The 26,090-nt window shown below is 33.2% G+C and overlaps 4 protein-coding genes across 7 annotated transcripts; 3 read left to right on the forward strand and 1 right to left on the reverse strand.

Annotated features, from left to right (window-relative positions):
• The first annotated feature begins 2,829 nt into the window (after nt 1–2,829).
• On the forward strand, nt 2,830–6,586 carry LOC120088432 (putative serine/threonine-protein kinase PBL9). Its single transcript, XM_039045722.2, has 7 exons — nt 2,830–3,585; nt 3,724–3,807; nt 4,172–4,506; nt 4,696–4,831; nt 4,913–5,055; nt 5,195–5,303; nt 5,821–6,586. Exons 2-7 carry the CDS (start codon nt 3,756–3,758, stop codon nt 6,252–6,254), a joined length of 1,209 nt encoding a protein of 402 aa, XP_038901650.1. The 5' UTR covers nt 2,830–3,585; nt 3,724–3,755; the 3' UTR covers nt 6,255–6,586.
• A 2,833-nt stretch (nt 6,587–9,419) lies between these two features.
• LOC120088854 (Tetratricopeptide repeat (TPR)-like superfamily protein) lies at nt 9,420–12,136 on the forward strand. 2 transcript variants are annotated; one of them, XM_090305757.1, is made up of 3 exons: nt 9,510–9,692; nt 9,772–9,944; nt 10,688–12,136. In XM_090305757.1, the coding sequence occupies exons 2-3, from the start codon at nt 9,855–9,857 to the stop codon at nt 11,939–11,941; spliced, it is 1,344 nt and encodes a 447-aa protein (XP_090161883.1). In that variant the 5' UTR covers nt 9,510–9,692; nt 9,772–9,854; the 3' UTR covers nt 11,942–12,136. The 2 variants fall into 2 exon arrangements, with proteins under 2 accessions (XP_038902227.1, XP_090161883.1); XM_039046299.2 differs by having other exon boundaries at nt 9,420–9,944.
• Nucleotides 11,486–17,578, forward strand: APK1A (Protein kinase superfamily protein). Of its 2 annotated transcripts, none has more exons than XM_039046302.2 (7): nt 11,486–12,307; nt 14,826–14,919; nt 15,286–15,611; nt 15,785–15,920; nt 16,006–16,148; nt 16,273–16,396; nt 16,552–17,578. In XM_039046302.2, the coding sequence occupies exons 2-7, from the start codon at nt 14,868–14,870 to the stop codon at nt 16,983–16,985; spliced, it is 1,215 nt and encodes a 404-aa protein (XP_038902230.1). In that variant the 5' UTR covers nt 11,486–12,307; nt 14,826–14,867; the 3' UTR covers nt 16,986–17,578. The 2 variants fall into 2 exon arrangements, with proteins under 2 accessions (XP_038902230.1, XP_038902229.1); XM_039046301.2 differs by lacking the exon at nt 11,486–12,307 and adding an exon at nt 14,270–14,575.
• Nucleotides 17,579–20,274: 2,696 nt separating this feature from the next.
• On the reverse strand, nt 20,275–23,309 carry LOC120088855 (Protein kinase superfamily protein). 2 transcript variants are annotated; one of them, XM_039046300.2, is made up of 4 exons: nt 22,424–23,309; nt 21,969–22,229; nt 21,620–21,742; nt 20,275–20,984 (listed from the first exon to the last, which is right to left on the reverse strand). In XM_039046300.2, exons 1-4 carry the CDS (start codon nt 22,829–22,831, stop codon nt 20,412–20,414), a joined length of 1,365 nt encoding a protein of 454 aa, XP_038902228.1. In that variant the 5' UTR covers nt 22,832–23,309; the 3' UTR covers nt 20,275–20,411. The 2 variants fall into 2 exon arrangements, with proteins under 2 accessions (XP_038902228.1, XP_090161884.1); XM_090305758.1 differs by having other exon boundaries at nt 21,969–22,236; nt 22,424–23,290.
• Between the last annotated feature and the right edge of the window lie 2,781 nt (nt 23,310–26,090).

Below are 26,090 nucleotides of genomic sequence, written 5' to 3' on the forward strand. Positions count from 1 at the left end.
AGTGTAATTTTATTAATTTTCACAAGGAAAAATTGGAAAAAGACTTAGAGAAAGGGGTTGACCTTTCTCCATATAAAGTCTTTCTTATAGCCATTTTGAGGCAAGCATTCCTTGTGCAAATTTTTCCCTAAGCCACAAAAAGAAATCCTCTCTACTCCCCCAAAGGGTTTTCCTCTCCACCATCTTCCAATGGTTGGATACCACCTATCATTCTATTGGAATCTTTGAGAATAACAAGGTTATTCTTGTGGTCGTGTTCAAGATTGTTCGAGGAAACGTTCGTGTTCAAGATCATTGGAGGAGTCGTTCGTTGGAATATCGAGATGATCGTTTTGGGAACTTGGGAATTTACAAAGATGAGAATGATTCTTTTCTTTCTCTATAGCATGCTATTTCACATGTTTATTCTACACATATTATGTTTTAGTACACTGATTTTGTTTATGTAAAATTGATTTGCGGGATGCAAGACGTTCACGCGCTTCTGCTCGGGATCGAATCCCATCAAATGTTATGTGTTAAACTTAATTTTTTTTAAAAAAAAAAAATCAAGACTCGTGTTTTTGTTATTTCTAGTTCATACATGTCTATTTCATTTTGGAACAATATAAGTTGTAAGGATATTTGTGACTATTTAAATGAAGTTCAATTGTTTTTTGTTTTCAAATATTTTGCTTCATACAAACTATCATGATATTTAACTACAATTGAAGTTAATAGAAATGTAATGTATCTAAAAAAATAAGATAATTAAAAAAAATTAAAGTCAATGCCGACGCTACATAGATGTAGGCAAAGGTCATCTATTCCGACGCTATATGTTAAGTGTCGGCAAAAAGTCAATAAAGACAACATATTCCAATGCATACAAATGTAAGCACAGGGAAAGCATCTTGCCGACGCATATAAATGTTTTTGGCATAGAGGGTCTATGTCGATGCTATGTATTCGGTGTTGGCAATTCCATGAACTTAAATGGCATGAGCATAGACAGTCTATGTCGATGCAAACATAAAAACCGTTGGGATAAGGTATCCCCACAGACCTATCCCGACGATTTTTGCCGACGTTTTAAAAGCGTTGACAAGGTCTTTTGCCAACATTTTTCAAGGCTATTCTGACGCTTCGTAGCATTGGCAAAAGGTCCATTTTTTTATAGTGTTATACAATATAGTCTTAAGAGATCTTGTGACTTTTCGTATCAAATGTGCTATATATAATTTTCAGTCATCTTTGATATGTTTAAGTTATGGGGACCTAAATGTTTCATCTTTTTCTCAATATTTTTGAGAATTTTCAATTGAATTCTACTCAAATACCCATTGGATTATTAGAATATTTTATCACTTTTAAGATTAAATGCAAGTATAGTTTTGAACTTTCATGTTTATATCTATCTAGTCAACTTTTTAAAAGTGTCAATTATATTTTTCTAATTTTCAATTTCCTGTTTTAATAAGTCCTTGAACTTTTAAATTTTCAATAGATCCCTAATCTTTCGATTTTGTGTGACATATTTAAACTTTCAAAAAGTTTCTATTTAGATTTTCAATTGCATGTCTAGTTGATTCGTAATTTAAAAAAATATTGAATAAATCAAAGATTTATAAAACAAAATTGAAAATTTAGAGATATATTGAATATAAAATGGAAGGTACTAGAAGTTAATATACTTTTTTAAATTAAGATACTTACTATATATAAAATTAATTGTTTGTACAGTATAATATATATTTTTTAATGGAAGAGGAAACTGATAATTGTTTTAAATTACACTCTCTATCAAATGATATACTGAATTTATTTTAATAATTCAATTTAATTTTGATTCGAAGGCAAGTTTGTCAGAGCCTCAGAGGAATCCCAACCACTGAATCGTACAGTCTCTACTTCAAATTTTAATTTTAGAAGTTGACTAATAATAATTAAGAAAATACTCAGTTATTATGACAATTAATTAAAAAAATCACGTCGATTTATGATGCGTCATTTTCAAAGATGAATAAAAGAATATTCAAGAATATTTAGAGGTCTACGGCACAATAATTTAATTATTCATGGTCTTTTTAGTCATGCAAGACGAACTTCGGATATTTAAATCGAAAATCACTCTTAATAGATGGATGTAGCTGTGTCAAGTACATGTTACCTTTTTAGTTTTGTTGTTTCTTTTATTCAAAAGAAAAAAATATATATCATCACTAAATTGACATTTATTATTTTTCTTGAGGTCAAACTTTCAATTTTCTATATCTCTACTTATCGTACTTGTAAAAAGAACTATGTTAGTAAGAATATATTGATATATACCTATTCTTTTGAAGTTGTAGCCCTAATCTCTATGCTCATCAAGGTTGTACTGTACTTAAGAAATTGGTTAAAATATTATTTTGTTTTCTATATTTTGAAATTTGTTTAATTTTAATCAATGTACTTTTAATTGTCAAATTTTAGTTATTATACTTTCAATAAATCATAAGTTTAGTTTCTATTACTAGTTTATTGTCAATTTTTCAAAAAAAATTTTGTTGTCTTATTAACATTTTTATTATAAAATTTGAAAATATATCTATTTATTATTTTTTTTTCATAGATATTATTCTTATTATTTAATAATTTAGTAAAAATTAACTTTAAAAAAATAAATTTAAAATTTATTGAAAATATGTTAACTAAACTTGAACCAGGAAAAGTATAGACACTAAAATCATCTCAATAACAATATTTTAACCCCAAAAAAACATTGAACTAAAAAAACTATATTATAAAAATATTCTAAAACCAAACAATCATTTAAATCAAAATCATGACGCCAGAAAATATTTATTTAAATAAATCGATTGAAACCCCGAAAACTGTACGGAAAGTTAATTAATAGTAAAGGCGCCTTCAAGTTTCAAGTCAAAAGATCGAGCGACGGCTCGCTCGCCGGCGAGGGGTTTTGAGCCGCCGATGGTTAGCGGTCCCTTTAATTCTTGATTCCTCCGCTCCGGTCCGCTCCATTGAAATGGTGGGCTTCTGGCCGCTTGATTGGGACGTACGTGTGGACCTTGGCTTGTAACAAGCTCCCATGATCGAGGCATTTCCTTCGTGTTCAATCCAATGATAGAAAAGTCAAATGAGGAATGCCTATCCGATCCCTTACTCAGCGAAATTTTTGTTTGGTTTTGTGTCGATCATTCGGTGCCAATTTGTCGTCAGCTATCTTGTTTTTCACCATTGGGGATTCTTTGAACAGCCCGAAATCGAACGTCTCTGAGATTGCAATGGGAGCCTTTCGTGGGCTTATCCTCTTCTTGAGATGACAGGAAGAGGGGACCAATATTCTCGCCATTAATACGAAGCTTCCTACCTCCCTGTCCGCTGGGGGCTGTCCAACCCTTTTTCCTATTTTCCCATTTCTATATATTAGCCAATTTGAACAGGGAAATTTTAGCAGCAACTTTTGGTTTTTGCTTATTTCTTATCAGAAGTCTTCTACCGGAGTTTGCGGTAAAGAAACAACCCTTTGAAACGAGGATCCAACTAGAACGCTTTTCTGTTTATGGGGACTAATTATGTGGATTGCTGATACAATGAAAATTGGTTAGTTGTTTGGGGTTTTTTATTTTTTGGTTTTTTCTTTTTTCTTTCTATGGGTTTGTTGTGAATCTGTTTGATTTCGTTGATGGAATGTTGGTTTGAAGCTTATTATCTCGTTCTTTCTCTGTTTGGTGGTATCAGCATGAAAGTTTTGAAGGTTTGACTTACTTCTGATGGGCATCTGCTTAAGCGCCAAACCTATATCAGAAAGAGATGATAATACAGGTATTACAAGGCTCACTTTCTTTGCTAATGAGACAGTATGGTGGAAGTTTTTAGGCTTTTTGTTTGTCATTTCCAAGAATTTATTTTGAGATTTCTTATTGATTTACTGAACTTGTTCGCCTTCACCAAGTTAGTTTCATATCTGAAGAAGGGGTGGAGTAATGTCCTTTGTAAACTTGTCTTGTTGAATAGTTTGATATCGATCATACAATGTTCATGAGTTCTTACTTTTATTTAATTTCCAGACTTTAGTATCTTTGATTGAACTGAAGTAGTCTCAACCGAGATTTAAACGTACACATGAGGGTTTTGAGTCATGTGAATGGCCATTAGTTCATTAGAGGGCATGCATTTGTTTGTGCAGGGGTGAAGAATTCAAAAGATGATAGTGATAGCAGTAACGGAAAGGATAATGGTGGTGCAAGTAGCAAGATCTCATTGGCTTCGGTGCTGCCAGCCCCTCGGAGCGAGGGCGAAATCTCACAGTTGTCCAATTTGAAGAGCTTCTCTTATGCAGAGCTCAAAGAGGCAACACGGAACTTCTGTCCTGATAGTGTTCTGGGAGAACCTGGTTCTGCTTCAGTTTTCAAGGGCTGGATTGATGAACATTCATTTACTGCTACGAAGCCTGGAACTGGAATGGGTATTGCAGTCAAAAGGCTTAACCAAGATAGTTTTCGAGGTCACGGAGAGTGGTTTGTGAGTCATATCTTTTAGATTAACTTCAGAGATGTCTCATTGTCATACCTGATTTCTTTGTCTTTTTCTTCTCATATTGACCTCCCTTAGCATCAGATGGCTGTGTACTAACATGACCCATTTGTTAAACAAATTTGTCATTCTATGCTGCACAGATACACTCATGACATGCATTCTTTTATCAATTAGGCTGAAGTGAATTTTCTGGGCCAACTTGTTCATTCTCACCTTGTGAAATTGATTGGCTATTGCCTGGACGATGAGCAACAGCTCCTCGTGTCTGAATTCATGCCTCGAGGATGTTTGGAAAATCATCTGTTCCTTCGTGAGTTTCCTCCATCCTTTGATGTGACTCAATAAGAACATTTAGAAATATTAGTGATTGACACTGAAGTTGTCATTGCAGGGGGGTCCTATTTTCAACCTCTTTCTTGGGGCCTTCGGTTGAAGGTTGCACTTGGTGCTGCAAAAGGGCTCGCCTTTCTCCACATTGATGAAAGAAAAGTGATCTATGGCGACTTGAGAACTTCAAATATTTTGCTTGATTCCGTAAGTCATTGGTGAAAATATAGCTTTGTGCCTATGGTAAAAATAGCATCATGGAATTGGGATCTAGATCCTTCAGTTATTTGTTTACTTTTTTGAAAGATAGTCGTCAAGCCATGAACTTCATTTCTTTTATTTTTAGGACTACAATGCCAAACTCTCTGATCTTGGGTTCTCCAAAGACACAGGAGCAACGGGCAGTAAAAAGAATATGAATGCCTCATATGCAGCTCCAGAATATCTTGCCACAGGTAATATTATGATTGAAACCAAACTATATTGAAATATAAAAGCTGAATTTATGAGATAAATCGAGTAATTTGAGGAACTTGGACCCTCCTTTTCTTGAGATCACTCAAGTCCTAAACCAACTGAATCAATACTTAATTTTCCCCTTCTCCACCCGTGCTATTTATAACAAATTAGCACAATTCATTCTCTAGTCAGTTACTAATATATCCTTAAAATCCTAATAATTTTCTTTGTCCTAATATTATTCCTATCATATTCAACACAACCAGAAAACACTGCCGTCTAATTTTTATATCCACCATTAGGTCATCAAATTTCAACTCGTTGCATCAAGTATCCTTGGTTCTGCTTTCTTTTTCCTGATAAATAACTTTTCTGTGTCATTACTTATCTGAGAAACTTGAGGCTGCTATGTAAAAATAGGTTGAGTTAACTTAGTTCGTTGTATTCTTTCAACAAAACAAGGATTATATTAATTTTCTTATGTTGACCACTTTGTCCTTTCACTTACTGTAGGTCAGGCAACCACAAGTAGTGATGTTTATAGTTTTGGAGTCATTCTATTGGAAATGTTATCTGGAAGAAGAGCCCTTGACAAGAATCGACCATTTAAAGAACACAATCTCATCGAATGGGCAAGGCCCTACCTTGCAAACAGACGAAAGATTGCTCGAATAATTGACAACCGCCTCGAAGGCCAATACTCATTGGATGCAGCCTATAAGCTATCTAGTCTGACACTGCAATGCCTGTCCATTGAGCCCAAGTCTAGACCGAGCATGAATGAGGTTGTAACAGAATTAGAAGAGCTACAAGATTCCACATCCATTAATATCAACAGAAATTCAACACAAAATCGCAGGGCCCGTAGACATAGTGCTGATGATGCCATTGCCCATCATAGTACTCGTGCCCATCCTAAGCCTCCTGTTTCCTCTGATCATACGTAAGGGGACGCAGGTGATAGTTTTACAACAAAACATAGAAGCCTGGCATATACATATTATAGTTGAATGATTATACTTCTGTTGCTACTACTATCTCTTTACCCTGGCAATTTCTTGGTCAGTTTGTTTATAATAGAAGGAATGGTTCATCTGAAATTTTTGTTTGATTATCAAAGATAAGATACTGGGGAAGCATCTGGTTAGATATCTAAGTTTATACTCAGTTTATCCGTTGCTTCTGAAGTGGGTCAATATTCGGTTTCATGTATTTTTTTCATTGTGATTTGTTGGTGTCTCTTGAAGCGAATAGAATGAAATTATGAGTTACACCAAAATTGCTTGAACCGGTTTAACATTTGTTATGCGAATATGGAGTGCACAAAAACGAGTTTGATATATTTTTGGAAATGAAGGATATGGTGTTCTTTTATTATTTATTTACTTATTTTTTACTTAAGCGCACCATTTATGGAAGATGATTTGAATTTCTGACTGTTTGGTCGAGAGTTTATATTTTAACTAGATGGACTATGTTTAAGTTGTACTAGAATGTGATATTAGCGTATGAAATTTAAAAATGATATTAAAAAATTAAGTGTTTGTTTGTATTTACTTGAGAAAAAAATATTTTTCAAAAGGTTCATTTTTATTTAACCATTTTTGATAAAAATTGATTAAAGATTTGTTTGGATTGACTTGAGAAAAAATATTTTTTTAAAAAATTCATTTTTATTTAAACACTCTTGACAAAAAAAAAATATTAAAAATACTTTTCAAAAGTTATTTTGAGTGATTGTCAAGCACTCTAATATTTTTTTAAATAACTTATTTTTAAAATTAAACACTTAAAATGCATTTCAAACACATCCTACACACCCTAAAATATACATGAAATGCTATTTTGAATGGTAGTCAAACATTTTAATATTCTAAAATGACTTTTTTTAAAAAAATTAAACATTTGAAAATGTAATTCAAACTCACTCTAATATGATTGTAAGTACTATATATGTATTTAATTTTTTTTTTTTTGGTAATCTAGAAATTATTTAAATTTGCGATCTTTTATAAGGATTAATATAAATTTTAGTTAAGTATCCATAAATTTATTTAAAGTTCAACAATTAGAAGTTATCACAGGCAGTTTGCGACATGTTAATGTCTAATTCCATTTTTCAAAGTTCACCAAGTGCCAACTTGTTGCGTTGTGTGTTTCAATTGTGTTTATGATGCTGAGGATAAATGATGATGAAAAAGATGTTTAATCTATCTCTTGATATGAAGATGATGCTATGCGTTGGGTGATGATAGATCTATGAGCGTGCACACCTTGCTAATACATACAAGTTCTCTTAAGCTAGACCAAAGTATAAATCTAACTTAAGCGTCCTAGTAAGCCCATGGTCGAACGCGGAGACTCTAGAGTATTTTAACGCAGGTTTGGTCTTTGGATCTATTGTAAAGGTTTCCTAATTGTTTGATATGCGTTGGTTATGTACACTAAACGACTGACACGCATGCAAGAGGAAAATAAGAGTTCAAAAAGAGGGGAAAATGTATCATGGATGAGTGGTTTAAGCGTAGATGGTATGTATTGATTTCCTAGTGGTAAAAACAAACATATATAAGCACAATGACATTGAAATGAAAATGGTATAGATGTCTGTACAATCTAAGTGTATGCGTGATGCATTGGAGATCTGTTCTTTAATTTATGTTCAACATCTTTTGATGCAGATGCCACACTTATTCTATCTCTAAGTGCATGTGTTGGTTAAAATGAACAAACAAGTGACATAAATAATTCTATCTCTAGAATTACTTCATGCCCTAGTTTGATGCGTTCAACAATTAGGTACTCTCTCGAGTGACTAATTGCGTTTTCACTTCAATCAACTGATCAGATAGATTAAAGTAATCAAATTTATGCATTCATCAAGCTAGAAAATTTACAAACACAAACAACTTAGACAATTAATAGATAGAGATGTGAAGAATGGTCGGAAATGAGATTGAATTAATGATATAAGTTTTGGTGCAAATATCTTAGTTCAATCAAGTGGAATGAAGAATGAGAATGCAACATAAAAGAAAGAAGTCAAGCTGTAGGGTTCAATCTCGTCCCCTTTGGCTTGTTTTTATGCTTGCTATGACCAACTCGATGGAGGGGTTGAAAGAGACGCCTCTCTCGAGCTTCTCTCTAGCAGCACCTCGTCACCAACGATGGAGAATGGCTATCGTCCCTCTTACTTGCTTGCAGACAGCAAATGTGAAAAATGACTCTCTCTCTCACTACTGGCTAATTTTCTAACTTCCTCACTCCTTAACTTGCAGATAACTCCTCCTTATATAGGCAATCAACTCAGCCACTTGGTAATGTGATTGCATTAAATTCCATACCCTAGGACAGCCACTTGCCAGTTTACTTCGATCAAACGCTGCCAGTCAGATGCCCATTGCTGCAAGTTGTGATTTGACATGGATTGCACGAGCCAAATTTATCTTTCATGCGTCGAGTAGTCTGGATGCATGCCCCTTGCGTGGGCCTTGTCTACAATACTTAGTGAATTTTCTGATTCCTACATTAAAGTGTGTAGTTTTTCACTTAAGAAGATACTTTTGCATGAGTTTATCACATATATACAATTTCATGTGTTTTCCTTCATCATGAGTGCGTTTACATAACTTATAATCCTAATTATTCTAATTTTGAGAGAACAATAACTTGTGTTTCTACAAGTTATCACCAACCACGACATATTTCAACTAATTGAGATATATATCCGATCAAAAGTTTGTATCTTTCATCTGACATTGTTGTTGATAAAAAGCAAAAAAACCACTCCTTGTGGAGCCAACCACTCAATCGCTTAAAGTATATGAGAGGTTCAATTTCTTCCCATATGTTAATTCATTAAAAAGTTAACTAATTATAGCTAATTTAAGTGTATATTTGAGAGTCATTATTAAAAAGTTAAAATCAATTTGTTATATTTAAAACTTCTATCAAATATGTCTCTAATCACTTAAAATTAATTTAACATTTATACTTTTAAATGTCATTTTTATATATTGAAATTAATTTTAAATAACTAAAATCGTATTTAATAGTAATTTTAAAAATGATAAAAATGATTTTAATTATTATAGATGTATCCCAAACATAACAATTTTAAAAAATTACGACGTTTGACTTGCTATCTTAGTCTCCAACGGCGAGAATGTTTACAAATTTGGTGCACATTGTTCCTGCAGGTCGCTTGAACCTTCAGCTTTTTTGGGGGCAATACTTCAATCTTCAGCAATAATTTGTTAAACCCATCTTTGATTCTTCTTTTTGTTCGGCATTTCTTCAGTCTAAGTATGCGAACGGGGAATTTTCTCTCTGGGTATAGGCTCATTCAAGCATTTCGTCGAACAGTTGCTAGCACTTCTTCTACGGTCAGTACAATCCCCTTCCGATTCAACTTTCTTTGCACTCAAATCCCTGATAACTCATCGGCGAAAGTTCTAGAATCAGAATTGGAGGGACCCAAGTGCTTGTCTTTGAGAATTGAGAGAATACCGAAGGGAGAATCGGTTGGGTATGCCTTCAGGAGCTGGATGGGCGATGGTTTTCCTATTCATCGAGGCGACATTTTTCATGCCATCAATCGCCTCAGGAAGCTCGAAAGAAATAAGCGCGCACTCGAGGTTGCTATCTCCTTCTCCCTTTTTATATCTCTCTTTTCTTTTCTTGTTTTCTTAGATGTCGTGAATTCTAATCTGTATCATGGTAGAGTTGGCTGTAGTGATTAGTTTTTTCTTATGCATTTAAGGATGTAATCAAGAACAAAACATTGAAAAATAGAAATTTCAAGTATTTTCTAAATCATTAAGAAGCTGGAAGTTGCGGAATGTGTGAATTTGGTTGCAATATCTTCTCCACACTTGGCTTTACCGGTTAGTTAGGATGTAACTGAGAACAGAACATCGAAAAATAGAAATTTCAAGTATTTTCAAAATCATTAAGAAGCGGAAAGTTGCGGAATAGATGATCTTGGTTGCAATATCTTCTCCACGCATTGTGGAAGTTGAGCATGAGTAAAGACTATGAGGATGTGAAGCCGGAGATTGTATATTCTTAGCTTCCATTAGATGTCATCATTTCACAATGCATATAAGAGGACATTGTTGTTTCTTGAGTACTCTGTTTCTTAGTGTAATGTTGTATGTTGTAGTTCATTATCTTCGTTTCTGTTGATGAGTCAGAGTGATGTAGCCATATCAGGCCTGCTTTATGATCTATAAAGTGATCAAGAATTGCCCTTGTCACTTGAGTAGATAACAAGGCCCCTGTTATTAATTTGATTAATCTCTAGAAAAACAGGAGAAAGATTTGTCTTCTGTTAACGGGGCCCTTTTGTTAATTTGGATTTGTCTTCTGTTCTTGGCAGGTTATGGAATGGGTGATCAGGGAGAAACCGTATCGAGTAAATGAATTGGACTACTCCTATCTGCTGGAATTTACAATCAAACACCATGGCATATCACAAGGTGAGAAGCTCTTTTCTAACATCCCTGTGGAATTTCAAGGAGAGTTGCTCTTCAACAATCTGGTGATTGCATGTTTAGATAAGAGAGCAATTAGACTCTCACTGGCTTACATGAGAAAAATGAGGGAAGTTGGCCATTGCATATCACACTTAGTTTTTAACCGCCTCATAATACTCCACTCGTCTTCCCGTCGTAGGAAAATTATCCCAAAAATTCTTACCCAGATGAAGGCTGATAAAGTGCCCTTGCATGTTTCTACATTTAACATTCTTATGAAAATAGAAGCCAATGAACACAATATTGAAGGGTTGATGAGGGTATTTGGTGATATGAAACGAGCTAAAGTTGATCCAAATGAGGTGTCTTATTGCATAGTAGCTACTGCACATGCTGTGGCAAAGTTGTATACTGTAGTTGAAGCCTACGCTGAGGCTATAGAAAAATCTATCGTTGGGAGTAATTGGTCGACCTATGATGTCCTAATCATCTTGTACGGCTATTTGAAGAAGGAGAAAGAGCTAGAAAGGACTTGGGGTACCATACAAGGATTACCCCACATCCGGTCTAAAAGTTTTATACTAGCAATTGAAGCATTTGGCAGAATTGGTTTACTAAGCCGTGCAGAAGAGCTCTGGTTAGAGATGAAAACCAAAAGAGGAATTAAAGCCACGGATCAATTCAATTCTATTTTATCTGTGTATTGCAGGCATGGGTTGATTAAAAAAGCAACAGAAATCTTTAGGGAAATTGAAGCAAATGGGTGCAAACCAAATGCCATAACCTTTCGAAATCTAGCTTTTGGTTGCCTGAAAGCTGGTTTGGTGGAGGAAGCCATGAAAACACTAGATCTGGGATCAAATACAACAAGCAGCAGCAAGAGAGTTAGAAAGTCAACCCCATGGTTGGAAACCACTCTTTCAATGATTGAGATTTTGGCAGAGAGGGGAGACGTTGAAAATACTGAAAAGTTGTTTGAGGAACTCGAGGAAGCAAGGTATACGAGATACACATTCGTTTACAACACTTTGATCAGGGCTTACGTGAAAGCCAGGATTCATAATCCAAATCTATTGAGGAGGATGATCATAGGAGGAGCTAGGCCTGACTCTGAAACCTACAGTTTGATCAAACTCTCGGAGCAGTTTCAAAGCTAAATGAATTTGAACCATTGATATAATTTCAACGGTCAGCATTGGTTGAGAAGCTAACGTCATGGTGGTCACCTGCCTAAGTTTTTAATATTTTATGAGTTTCTTTGCCAAATACAGTAAGGTCATACATTAATCAGGTGCATGCAAATTAGCTCAGACTATAGGTAATGCTTTTATGAATGATCCATACTTCACCTCTGTTAGATTCTTATTACTCTATCAGGCGTAGGCAGTCTTCTCCCTAGCAGATAAGCCGTGGGTGTCTCGTGCCAACTTGGCTGACAATGGATGGTTGATTCACGGGCAGCACCCCCACCCAGCCTACAATGCAGACTTCTCTAAGTCCAAGAAGGAAGCCAAATTTCAAAAGTAAGTAGCCATTGACTTTGTTTGGATGAGGGGAAAATTTTGGATATCCTAATCTTTGTTTATGACTTAGGAGTGTTTGGTTTCTAGATTTTACAAACCCTGAGAAGAAAAAAGGACACCCCATTTCACTCCACACAAAACACACCCTCTTCCCCTCTCTGTCTTTTTCTGCTGTAAAACTCATCACATCCTCAAAATGAAGATTTATTGGATCATCATATTCAAGCCTCAGAAAACCACATGATGAAGTTTAAGACAAAGCATTTACTGACAATCACAAGAAAAAACACAATGAAGATAGGGACAGATTTATTTGCTATTGCAGATAGATTTTTATTCAGCTTTTTTATTGTCTTTACTTTTAAAGGAAATGTGTGATTCATGAGTGTAGGACATAACAGGACAGGTGATTGAATGATATATCAAAATTGGGGTCCTTTCTTGTGAATGTATTTGCAAAAGATAGCTGAGGAAGGACTAGGGAGGGCTGTCCCACAAAGGAAGGGCCTCTGAAAGGGAAATAAAAAGGAAGAAAAAAAGAAGTAAAGGGTGCAATTAGCAAAACATGTTGGTCCCTTTTCGTGACATTATTTTGGTTGAAGAAAAGAGAATTATTTATTCGATAAGAAATAAAGTTTTAGTGCACGTTCTTTGGATTAGTTTATCAATTACAAGATATTTCAAATGAATATTGTTGGGTTTTAAATGGTTTTTTTTACTTAATTTTTAAAATTTATTATTATTTAAAAAAGAAAACAGAAAAAAGAAAAAGAGAAGGACCAAACGATGTTTAATATAACTCCACTCTTCTTAGGAGCCTATTATCTTTCACATTTTAGTTAGTGAATTTTTTAGTTTGGGTAACAAAGATCTCTAATTAAAAAGATCTATTAGGTCATTTATTCAGTCTCTAGATTTTTAATTATGTCTATTAAATCTACGACATATTCAAATATTTTAAAACCTAATTAATCTATTAGATTTTAAATAAAAATTTGTAACTAATAAAGAATCTTATTTTTTTTATTGTGTATTTAAATTTTTTAAATTAAAAAAATAGAAAGAAATGGTGAAGTATTTATCTGATGCATGATAAAAAAAAAATTCATTGAATAATTGTTTTAAATAATAAAATTATTGAAAACATTTTTTAGTATAGTAAAATGTCATTATGGGATAGACCACAATAGCTTTCTATCGTGGTATATCGTGGTCTATCATTAATAGACAATGACATTTTTCTATAAATTTGTAAATAAGTTGGTTAATTTTCTTTAATTAATAAATCATTTTCAAATGTTTGAGAATTTTTTAGACATTTTTTGAATTTAAAAATCATCTATTAGACACGAACTTAAAAGTTCAAAACAAATCATAAACTTTTTAAAACTAAAAACAACATTTTTTTTTTTTTTTAACAAAGAGTACAAAACGATAAGAGTTAAAAAGTTAATAACACCAAGTCACATCCTAGTCAGTACCTCGTCCCAATGAATTAAATACTTTAACACTCATAAAACTCATTCACATGTCACCAATTTATGCCAAATACAAAGAACATTGAGATGCAAATCATGCTGTAGTTGATCTCAAACTCTCCATTTTTATACACACAAGAAATTTTTTTTCAAAAAAATCATTTTTTTCTAGAAAAATACAAAACTGCCAGGAAAATATTTTCCAAATACAAATACAAAAACACAACTCACAAGAGAAAACAAAATCACAAAATTAGTTTATTTCAAAACTGGCTGGCTTAACACCACACTAAAAAAGCCAACTTCCCATTGGATTATCCAACGAGTTGTGAGAAGAAAAAAGAAATGAAAGAAATAGAAGTCAGCAGCCGACCTTTTGCTTTGGACCATTGGAGAGGCAACTTGGCCAAGTGTAAGGAAGAAACAGAGCCCCAAAATTTTGATGGGTCACGAGGATAAATCATGGTTTAGGTGGAAAGGGATCGAGGAGCTTTTATTGAGATAGATTTTTGAATCGTCAAGTTGTCTAAAGTTTCCATCGTAGGAAACAAATACAATGAAAGAAAGCTTCCAAAGCTCTTAGCCGTAGACCCAAATCAAGCGGCTCAACAACTATAACACCACCACCACCCTTGCATTCTACATATTTATCTCGAATCACCCCCCATTGATTCAAAATTTCCCCATCTCAAATCCTCCGTCAATAGGGACCTTCAGAGAGTATTGGGAACACAGAACAAACCCTTTTTCTCTATTTCATTTTTGTTGCTGATTGATTCAAGAAGAAGATGTGAGTTTCATCGTTTTTTATTCATTTCTCCATATGGGTTTGGCTTGTTTTTATCTTGTCTTGTCATGTTTTGCTTTAGATATCAAGTTTTGGATTGGAAAAGAGGTTTCCTATCTTGTTGTTGTGTGTTTTTCTTCATTCTGCTGGAAATTTCTTTTGAAAATTAGGAAAAAGTAGTCATTTGTGCAATTTAAGAGTAGTGATTTCGTGTTTAATTCTCTTCTTCTTCCTTTTTTTTGGTTGTGTTCAGTGCTAAACCTCTGCAGGTTGGGGAGTTTCTTGGCTTCTTCTAATGGGTGTCTGCTTAAGTACTAGAATCAAAGCTGAAAACTCATTTAATACAGGTACTTGAAGAATTTCTTTACTTAGCTAGTGAAACAATTTGGTGGAAATTATTTGGATCTCTTGTTGTTTAGTTGAGGGCTTGTAGAATTTTAGATTTATGTAGTTAGATGTCTTCACTTTTAGTCTTTTACCCAGTGGTTAGTTATATGGTTCAATTGGTTAGTTTGAAGTGAAAGGTGGATGTTTTGCAAAATCTTGTGAACATCGAGATAACGACTGTATGATGTGCAAGATTACCTGCCTTTTATTGAATTTCCAGACATCAAAATTTCAATTTTATAAAACTGCAAATGCCAGAGTCTCGGTTTTGGTTGATTCGATTAAACAACCGCAAGTTTGTTAGAAGTCATCATTTCTTTGTGCAGGGGTGAATTCTAATGCTGTGAGTACTGATGGGAATGATATTGGTAGTACAAATAGCAAGATCACTTTGTCCTCAATGCCACCAACTCCACGAACTGAAGGCGAAATCTTGCAGTCCTCCAATTTGAAGAGCTTCAGCTTCACAGAGCTTAAAGCAGCCACCAGGAACTTTCGTCCAGATAGTGTTGTAGGAGAAGGTGGCTTCGGTTCTGTTTTCAAGGGCTGGATTGATGAGCATTCTTTTGCTGCAGCCAAACCCGGCACCGGAATGGTTATTGCAGTCAAAAGGCTCAACCAAGATGGTTTTCAAGGGCACAGAGAGTGGTTGGTGAGTTAGCTCCTCAAAATAACACTCTAAGATGTCTCCTTCTTGTACTTGATGTGTACTTTTCCACATTAGCTTTCCTTAGCACATAATTGATGCTCTTAGTGTAACTATCTGCTGGTCAGTTTATGCTTTATGGATCCAATTATTATCTTATGTTTTGTTTCTTTGCATAGGCTGAAGTGAATTTTCTAGGTCAACTTTCTCACTGTCACCTTGTGAGGTTGGTTGGATATTGCTTGGAGGATGAACATCGTTTGCTAGTTTACGAATTCATGCCTCGAGGGAGCTTGGAAAATCATTTGTTTCGAAGTGAGTTTTTTTCTTATCAGCTACCCTCTGATTCCACTTAAGCAAAAGGACTTCATTAATTTTAGATCTTTGCATAATATTCCAGGGGGATCCTATTTCCAACCTCTTTCTTGGAGCCTACGTTTGAAGGTTGCACTTGGTGCTGCAAAGGGGCTAGCCTTTCTCCACAGTGATGAAAGAAAAGTGATCTACCGTGACTTCAAGACCTCGAATATCCTTCTTGACTCTGTAAGTAATTGTCGAAATCGTGCTCTTTTCAATCTGCTATATGAATGGTAACTTGCCTAGTAGTTGATTTCTTTTTTGTTTTGAAGATGGCCTGAAACTTGGTTTAATTTTCATCTGCATTCAGAAATACAATGCCAAACTTTCAGATTTCGGGTTAGCTAAAGACGGGCCAACCGGTGATAAAAGCCACGTCTCGACCAGGGTGATGGGGACTTATGGCTATGCAGCCCCGGAGTATCTGGCTACAGGTAATATTCTACATAACAGAAACCCCTGCTGTCACGTTGTCAACATAAATTGCAACTTGAGTTTTCATTATTTCTTGATAAAGATAAGTGCAAATTTTATATTGCCAATTAATATCTTACGTTTGATAGTCAATTTTCTTTCTCACTGGCTCCAGGTCATCTAACTACTTGGAGTGATGTGTATAGCTTTGGAGTTGTCCTACTAGAAATATTATGTGGAAGAAGAGCAATCGACAAGAATCGACCAGCTAGGGAACACAATCTTGTGGAATGGGCAAAACCTTACCTTGCAAACAAACGTAAGATTTTTCGAATCATCGACAGTCGTCTTGAGGGCCAATATTCATTGGATGGAGCCTACAAGGCATCTATGCTCGCGCTAAGATGCCTATCTATTCAACCCAAACTCAGACCAACCATGAATGATGTTGTAAAAGAGCTGGAGCAACTACAAGATTCCGCATACCCTACTAGCAACAGGAACTCAACCAATAACCGTCGAGCTCGAAGGCACAGTGCTGATGATGCCCGTAATCCCAATAGCACTCAAGCTTACCCCCGGCCTTCAGTTTCAGCTCTCTATGCATAAGATTGTGATCAGGCAACTAGAATTAGATGGTTTGCAACAAAACTGAGGAACTTAGCAGATGCATTCCAATGTACAGAAACTGTACAGTTTTCGTCGTCATCCCTCTGTGGTGATTCTCGGGTTGGTTCGTACACAAGTAATGGTTTGTTTTGAATTCTTTGATTACTAATGTATGATTTCTCTGATAATTACCTACGAATCTAAATCGATAACTGAAGTTCCATCTTGTCGCTTTCGTTGCTGCTGAAGTCGAGATGGGGAAGCATATACATCAAGATTTTACTTGCTGATTCAATTTTTATTCTGTAAAGAAGTTGCACGGTCGAGCGTTTTTTTTTATTCCTTTTTTTTTTCTCTCCTTTTTTTCTAGTTGGGAAAGGGAAAAGAAACTTACAAAGGGAAACTTGAATGTAGTAGATCACTGATGAGCAATAATGGGATTTACCTGCTTTCAAATTTGTTCACGAGGTATGGAAAGTCCAAAAGATTTTGGTTGTATTCAGCAAACACATTTGTTATTAGCAAGTGTAAAAAAAAAAAAAAAAAAAGGACATTAAATAATATTGTGCATCTGGATTGGGATGAGTTTTTCATATGGATTATCCATTTTAAAAGATTCAAATGAAATCTGACCCAGTTTTTAAAAGTATGTTTGTTGACTTTCTACTTACGTCATATTAGTATGAAATGATCAAAACGAAATATTGTGCACTGCAGGTAAGTTAGGATTTCACTCTCACTACTCACTTCTTAAGGTTTAGGTTTTTCCACTCGTCGCTCTCTATTTTCTCTCACAATCCGTTCTCTACATTGTTCTTTGCTCTCATCAGTCTTTGTATTAAAAGAACGTGACTAACAAGAGTTGAGATTGAAAGCGAGGAAGTAAAGAGCAAGAACAGCAAGAATCAAGAGTTGAGAGTCCAATAGCAAATAAAAAAGAGTAACATTTTAGTTTTCATATTTTAACTTTTGTTTTATATCACACCAATCTTCTTTTAGTTGAAATTCTCAAAATATCTACTATTTTTGGTGATTCAACATTATAAGTATCTTATAGATACTTTATTTTTATTTTATTTTAACAACTTAGATATGACAGATCACATTGATTAAAAAAACATGAATTTAAAATTAGTTTTTTAGATATTATATTGGCTGATAAGCATAAAAAAAGGGGCTAGAGCTTATACTATTTTGAGTGCAACGTATTAATTCATTACAATTTTCAACACATCATAACCACAAATAATTTGTTAGGTTTGGATATTTTTATTCCTTATATAGATAAGCTATAATGAAAAAGACAAAAAGAAGCATTACGTCTAAAATTTAACCTTATTTCAATAGACAAAATTTATAATTTGATTTCATTGCAAAATATTTGGCTACAAAATGGATAGGGAAGGGACTTCCACAAAATTATGATTAATTATATTTCATGGGGTCTCTGCAAATTCCTAGTTGGTGGACGTAATTTATTTTATAATTTTAAATTAATTATTAAATATTATTGATTTGATTTTGTTTTTGTTATTATTATTATTTTTAGAATATACGTCTTAATGATGTGACATAAAGTTATTGAATGTGTTTCACAAATATTTTGGATTAAAGGAGTATGCTTTTTCTATCTAAAAAAAGGACTATGCTTTTTAAAATAAGTGATATGACATCTACTTAAAAGGTCACATCATATCAACTCAATTTAAAAGTACTCTCTCTTTAAAAATGAATAAAATAAAATAAAATAAGATTTAAAAAAATTTAACAATGTCAAACTATTTATAAAAATTATAAAAATAATACTGATAGACATTGATAGATTTCTATTAACGTCTATCAGTGATAACTTGTATCGGTTTCTATTAGTCTCTATTAAAGAATATTAAATTTTACTATCTTGTGTAAATAATTTTCTTTATTTTTTTTTTAATTTTTGAAAATCCTCCCAGATCTTAAACTAATTTCATCCCAAAAAACTAATCTTAAACCTATAATTGTATCTATTAGCTTAGATATTTCAAATCTTAGCGAAGCAGCCAAAGACGTAATTTTTCCTACACACCCATAATTATGGGTTAACAATTTTGAAATGAATTTCTAACTTGTGTCTAAATTGATTTAATTATGAAAGTTTAGAGTTTTAATGGATACATTTATTATTATTATTATTATTTTAATTCAATAAGTAGGATGAGAATTCGAACCTAATATCTTTTGGTCAAGGACATATATCTAAATCAAACGGAACTATGATCAGCAAAGAACCTAAAAGTTCAAAGGTATAAATTTATTTTTTGTTACTAAATTTTATGATAAAATTATGTTTAAATATTACTTTGGTTCTACAATTTCAATTCATGTTCATTTTGGTCATTGTATTTTTAGTTTATATACTTTCATTTCACTAGTGTACTTTCGACTTTAATTCATTTTGATCCTTTCATTATCAGTTTTTAGAAGTACATAGACCAAAAATAGACATTTTGAAAATATGATGACTAAAATGAATCTTTTAAAAAATATAAAGACTAAAATAAACTAAAATCAAACCTTCGAGGATCATATAATTTAAACTTAAAAATTAAGTTCATGTAGTCTTCTCGAAAATGTAGGGATATAAAAAAAAATTCCAATTCGATGAGGGCCATTGGTGAAGATCTAGAAGTTTCCACCAACTTTCCAAAGAGCTCATAATTACAACAAACGATGACCCTCAAAGAATTTAGACCTTTTGCCATTTACCCATTCCAACTTATGATATTTCATATTTGGCAACGCCTTCTTCAATATCAAAGTGGGGAAAAAGAGTCTGCTACTTTCTCTCTTTTTCAAGGTGTGAAGATTAAGTATTTGACCAATTCGCTCTTTCGGAGAAATTCATGCATTGACTCAATTTCTATTTATTGCGTTGGAAATAAAATCAAGAAGTAAACATAACATAAAAGTGTGAATAGTAAATATCAACACAGATTTACGTGATTCACTAACCATGTGTTAACTACCATCACGAGCAAAAGATGAAGGCAGTTTTATTGGTAGATAGAAGTATCAAACAATACAAATCAAAAGATGCCGATAAGATTAGAGAGCATGTATGGCACCGTTTTAAGAGTCCAATTCACTCGGAATGCTAGATAACAAATCCAAAGCATTCAAACATGCATGGTAGTGATAGTCAACATCATTAGGAGTGCAGTTTAGACTATTTTTTAAGTTAAAAATCTGTATATATTGACCCCTAAGAAAATTTGTTCCTCAGAAAGGAGAAATTTTGGAAACAATGTAGTGAAGTGAGCCAACTGAAATCTACTATTCCCTTGGATTTTTACAGGTATACCATAAAACAGAGAAAAAGGAGGAAGGCCCTCCATATATTATGCTTTCATTACCAAAGTAGGAGAGTAAAAGAATGAGCTTGGTTTTTCACCAAGTTCTCACCAATCCAGGTGTCCAATTTCTCCAATCTAACTTCCCAAAAGATTTGTTTCTTAAACTCACCATATCTTTAAAATCAAAAACCTTCTTTAGATGACTATTTCTATGTCTCATACTAGCAGGTTCAACTTCGGCCTCCTCTACAGTTTCTTCCTTTGTTTCGACGGTTCCCTCGACGGGTTGAACAACTGTTTCATGATCTTGACATGTTTCGCTGATGATGTTACCAAGAATATCGACGACTTCACTCATTTTTGGGCGATTCTTAGGCTGCTTCATTAGGCATTTGTTAGCCAGTGATGCAAGTTTCTGTGCTGACTTGATGTTGCATTCTCCTTCAAGCCGTGGGTCGACAATGAGGTGGAATTTCTTAGGGTCTGAGACATATGGTTTAATCCATTCCAAAAGCTTCTGCTCGTTGCGAGGTAGGTTTCTCTCCACGGCTCGTCTACCTGTAATGAGTTCATAGAGAACTACTCCGAAACTCCACACATCGCTCTTTGCAGTCAGCCGGCCAGTTTGAACATACTCTGGAGCTGCATAGCCTATTGTGCCCACAACCTTCAAAGACAAGTAATTGTCAACACATCAGAAGCAAACATGTTCTCTGTACTTAAGAATTACTACAAACCATTAGTTCAGAGGTAATCAGCCAATGACTTAAAAGCAATAATATAACATATACCTATTTAGAAGCTAAAATCCAAAAGAACATACAAAAGGGATAAGTATAGTACTAAAACACTTTCCAACCCAATAAGATTACGGATTTGTTTGGATTAATCTTGAAAGTACTTAAAAACCATTATTTCAGAGGTATTGATCCAATGGCTTAAAAGAAATAATGTAACATATGCCTATTCAGAAGCTAAAATCCAAAAGAACATACTAAAGTGATAAGTATAGTACTAAAACATTTTTCAATCCAATAAGATGAAGCATCTGTTTGGATTGATCTTGAAAATGCTTAAAAACCATTACTTCAGAGGCAATGATCCAATGGCTTAAAAGCAATAATGTAACATATGCCTATTTAGAAGCTAAAATCCAAAAGAACGTATTAAAAGGATAAGTATAGTACTAAAACACTTTCAAGTCCAATAAGATTAACGATCTGTTTACATTGATCTTTGAAGTCCAGCATTTAGAAGTTTTTAAGCACTTAGAAAGTCAATCCATACAAATCGTAGACATACCGATGTTGACACATGACTGATTCCTTCTGGAGGACCCTGTCTGGCGAGTCCAAAATCTGAAAGCTTTGCATTAAATTCTTCATCTAGCAGGATATTTGAAGCTTTTAAATCGCGGAAAATTAGCTGCATCGTACAAGAACAAATACGAGTCACTTAAATATGAAAGCCACAAGCAACTATCAACCACACACATGATTCCCACAAGACAGAGAAATCTGTATTCACTTCACATGGCAGACAAGATAACATTTGAATCGTCAAGGATGGTAACAGTAGAATCTAACAACCCTCAATCAGATTATTGTTGTCAATTTCAGGCAACAAAGCAGAATATGATATCATTTTGTACCTGAAAATCCATTTCTTCATGTAGATATGCAAGGCCACGAGCAGCATCCTGAGCAATTTTAAGCCTTGCCAACCATGACAATGGTGGAGATACTCTAACCAAAAGATGGTCTTCCAAGCTCCTGTTGCGCATAAGCTCATAAACCAAAAGCCTTTGCATTCCCCTTTCATCATCTTCTGCACAGTATCCAACCAATTTCACAAGATTCGGATGCTTCACCACGCCCAAAAAGTTCACCTCGTTGATCCACTCCTTGTGCCCCTGATTACTAGAATTTGTTGGAAAATTCAATCAGATTTGAATCATTCCCAATTTGGGGTTTCAATACATTTAAATCCCAGTAGTAACAAAACAGATTCAAAAGTAGCATTCAATAAAACAAGAGACAAGAGATTCCAATCATTGAAGAACAGGAATGAACACTAAGAAGATAAAGAAGAAATAGAAAGACATGCCTGGAAGCCATTGCGATTGAGCTGTTTAACAGCAACCTCCATCTTCAAATCCGACTTGGAATTAGAGCCACCATTACCATCTTCAGAAGCCCTAACAACTCCTTTAAATACACACCCAAAACCTCCCTCGCCAATCAACAACGCTCTACTAAACCCTCGAGTGGCCGATCTCAACTCGGAAAAAGAAAATACCCGCAAATCATTGGCTCTCCGGTGAGTCAAAAACTCATAAAACCCAATCGAGTCAGAAAAATCCCTAGAATAGTCAGAGTCAAACTCAGACCGTCTGGTATCAAACGTGCTAGAAGCCATACTAAGCGAGCGAGCCCAGGAGACCTTTGAAGCTCTAGAAACGACACCGTCTTCATCATCCCTTCTCTCACCATTGGTGAAGTGGAAGCACTTCATAGCTTCAAAACAACTTATGGGGTTGCAGAATCGGAATGTTGGAAAAGGGAAAAAAGGGAAAAAGGGGTTGTGAGGAAGAAGATGACTGGTCAAATGAGAAGAAAATGGGGAAAGACTAAGTGGGTTTGGTTGAGCCAAGCGTTTACATATTGTAATTTGAAAATGGAAGAGCGTTAGGTAACAGCGCAAAGAAAGAGAGAGAGATACCCATTTTCGATTTGGGCCATTGTCGTTTATAGATAAAGAATTGGAGGATCACGAGGGCTTGCTTTTGCTGCAGACTCAGACGCTGAACGCCAAATATGGATCAGGTAGCTCAGTTCAAACTGGAAACAAGGGTCCCTCCCAGTCCCAGCCGTTCGTTGAGGGACTTGCTTCAAAATTAGAACTTTCTTTAGGGATCAAACTGCAATTTCAGTCACCTTGTTTGAACTGGCGTCGAGCTACATGATGCAAACCAACCGTGCGACCAAGGGCCTCTTTTTTAAAAGCTGAAATACTTAAAAGGCTGCTGAAAGACTCAATTTTGAAAAGTAGTTTCTTTTCCATTTTTTGGTTTTTTTTTTTTATTACTTTTTCTCTTTTTAGTTGAATTACAAATTTAATAATTTCTTGAAATTTAAATTTTTCGGAATACATCTCTCAACTTGGGACATTTGAGGTAAGGAATGAAGTTATATGGAGTTAATGAGAATATTTTTAATCTTGGGCCACAAAGTTCTTAGACCAAATCGAAAACAAAATTTAATCCTCTTTTATATCAAACATTTCAAAAAATTAATTACTAAATTTTCAATTTTTATTTATAATAAGTTCATGACCTATTCAATATTTTTTAAAAATTTACAGATTTAGTATATATAAAGTTGAAAGTTCAATTATCTATTAGATACAAATTTAATTTTATGGATAATAGATTTGTTAATTTAAAAAATATATATGTTATGGATTTTAGAAATTAGATAAAAAAAAATCAAAAATTAAAGGACCTATTTGGCATTTTAAAGTTTAGAAATCTATTTGACACAAAATTGAAAATTTTAATAACTTCTTACATACAAACATAAAAGTTAAGTGACCAAACTTGTAATTCAACATTTTTTTCTTTTCAAAGAAGGTGGTCAAAATTACCAAAATATCAATTAATAAATGTTGCTAAAAGGATTAGGCTTACTATTTTAATCATTATATTTTTAGTTTAAATTTATTTTAGTACTTTCAAAAGGTGTAATTTAGCTTATCTAGTTTTAATTTTAACTTTTGTTATCTTTAGTCGATATATTTTGAAAAGTTCATTTTATACTTGTAAAATCCTCATATAAACTCCAAAAGAAAAAAAAAATCTTATAAAAAGAGAGTTATAACTACTAGATAAAATGATTATATTATTGTTGTTGTTTTTTTCTTTTGAATGTAGATAAAATGAAATTTTAATGTACCAAAATCAACCTTAAAAATTCAAAAATAAATTTAGACTAGTAAATAAATATTTTATGATTTTTAAATAAGTTAGTAGGTCTATTATTTATATTATATTTACATTATTAACATTTTGTTACTTATTTTTATATTTTATGGATTTGTCTACGATATAATTGAAATATCGATTATGTCGATGTCAAATCTATGGAAATATGGAAATATCGATGAAAATATATGAAAATTTAATACTATGAAATTAAAAATATCAAAATAATAATTAACCCAAAAAATTATTTACAATTCAGATTAGAATTTTATACGTTCTATTTAAGTTATAAATTAGTCTCTTTTATGACATTAATAATTATCATGCATACGTCAATGCTTCTTTGATAGTCGTTTAAAACCTTATTGGAATATTGGAGTCCACGTATTATTTAAATTAAGTGCTTACTAATTATTAGTTGCATTTACTAAATTAATTAGGTTTTGGTTAGGATTAGTAATTTTTCCGCTTACTTATTTATACGAAATTTGTAACACTAATTTTAATAACAGTAATAACAATAATAATTATTATTTTCCCATTTATTGTTTTTGAAAACTTTTGGAAAGTTATTTTTCGATATTCCTTTGAATTAGATCGTGTTCTTGAATTCAAACAAATTATTTCAGTTATAAATATCTTATCAAAATAATTATACTCAATTTAACTATATAACATTTAAGTTCGATTTTATGTCCTATTTTATAATTTTTTTTCTTTTTAATATGGAGTTTATAATCATGGTTTTCACCTATGTCGTGTGTTTCTTTGTAAAAAATGGAATTTAAAATTTTGGTTAAAAATACACGTGCAAATGAAGAACCCCAATATACCTTTTGAAATATAGTAATTAGATGGTTAAATAGTAGAAATTTGAACATCTTATGATCTAATCTAATTTTTAGTCGTTTGAGTGTTTTTACTTTTATTATTAAAAAAATCAATTTTATTTTATACTACCCATGAACTCAAATTATTTTTTCTTAGTGGTGTTAGGGATGTTCAAAAAACTCGATAACCCAAAAAAATCGATTTATTTGAGTTGGATTATCAACTCATTTGAGTTGGGTTGGGTTCAAATAAATGAAAATTTTTATGTGTTAAATTGGATTAAACCAACCTGAATTTATTATTGACTTAATTTTTTTTCGTACTCGTAACACAATTGTTTATACATATATTGATTTAATTCCAATATTTTTTTGAATAATTTATTCTTTAACAACACTTAAAAGTAGTTTTTTTGCACTTTAGAAAGAAATTTTTCACTATATAAATTGAAATTGAGTTATTAATCTAAATTCAATATATGAAAATAATTAAATTAGATTTTTACATATTTACATTTTGTTTTTTTAGAACAAAATTTTAAATAGATGACCCGATTAACCCGAACCAACCCAACCCAAATATTTCATGGTTGGGTTCATTTTATAATAAGAGATATTTGGGTCGAAGAAATTTACAACCCAAACAATTATTTAAAAAGTTTTTCAACCCAAGCCAAACCAAGCCATAAACATCCCTAACTGGTGCTACTTTAGAAAAGTTATCAAATAAGAATTAGGGTTATATTTTTTTTTAATTGAAAAACTGACTTTGAGATTGATTATACAAATACTTTGCTAATTGAACTATATTCATTTTGGCAAATTGCGAGTTTAAATTAAAAACAACATTATTCTCGAAGAAGAGTTAATTTATTAAGAAAACATAAATTCCTAAATCTAAATCATACCTTAGTGTTTCCAGTTTATATGAAACACTAAAAGTAAAATTGGACCTAATAAA

Source organism: Benincasa hispida, chromosome 10, assembly GCF_027475165.1.
Source record: "Benincasa hispida cultivar pf3 chromosome 10, pf3_genome.v1.1, whole genome shotgun sequence".
Taxonomy (NCBI): Eukaryota; Viridiplantae; Streptophyta; class Magnoliopsida; order Cucurbitales; family Cucurbitaceae; genus Benincasa; species Benincasa hispida.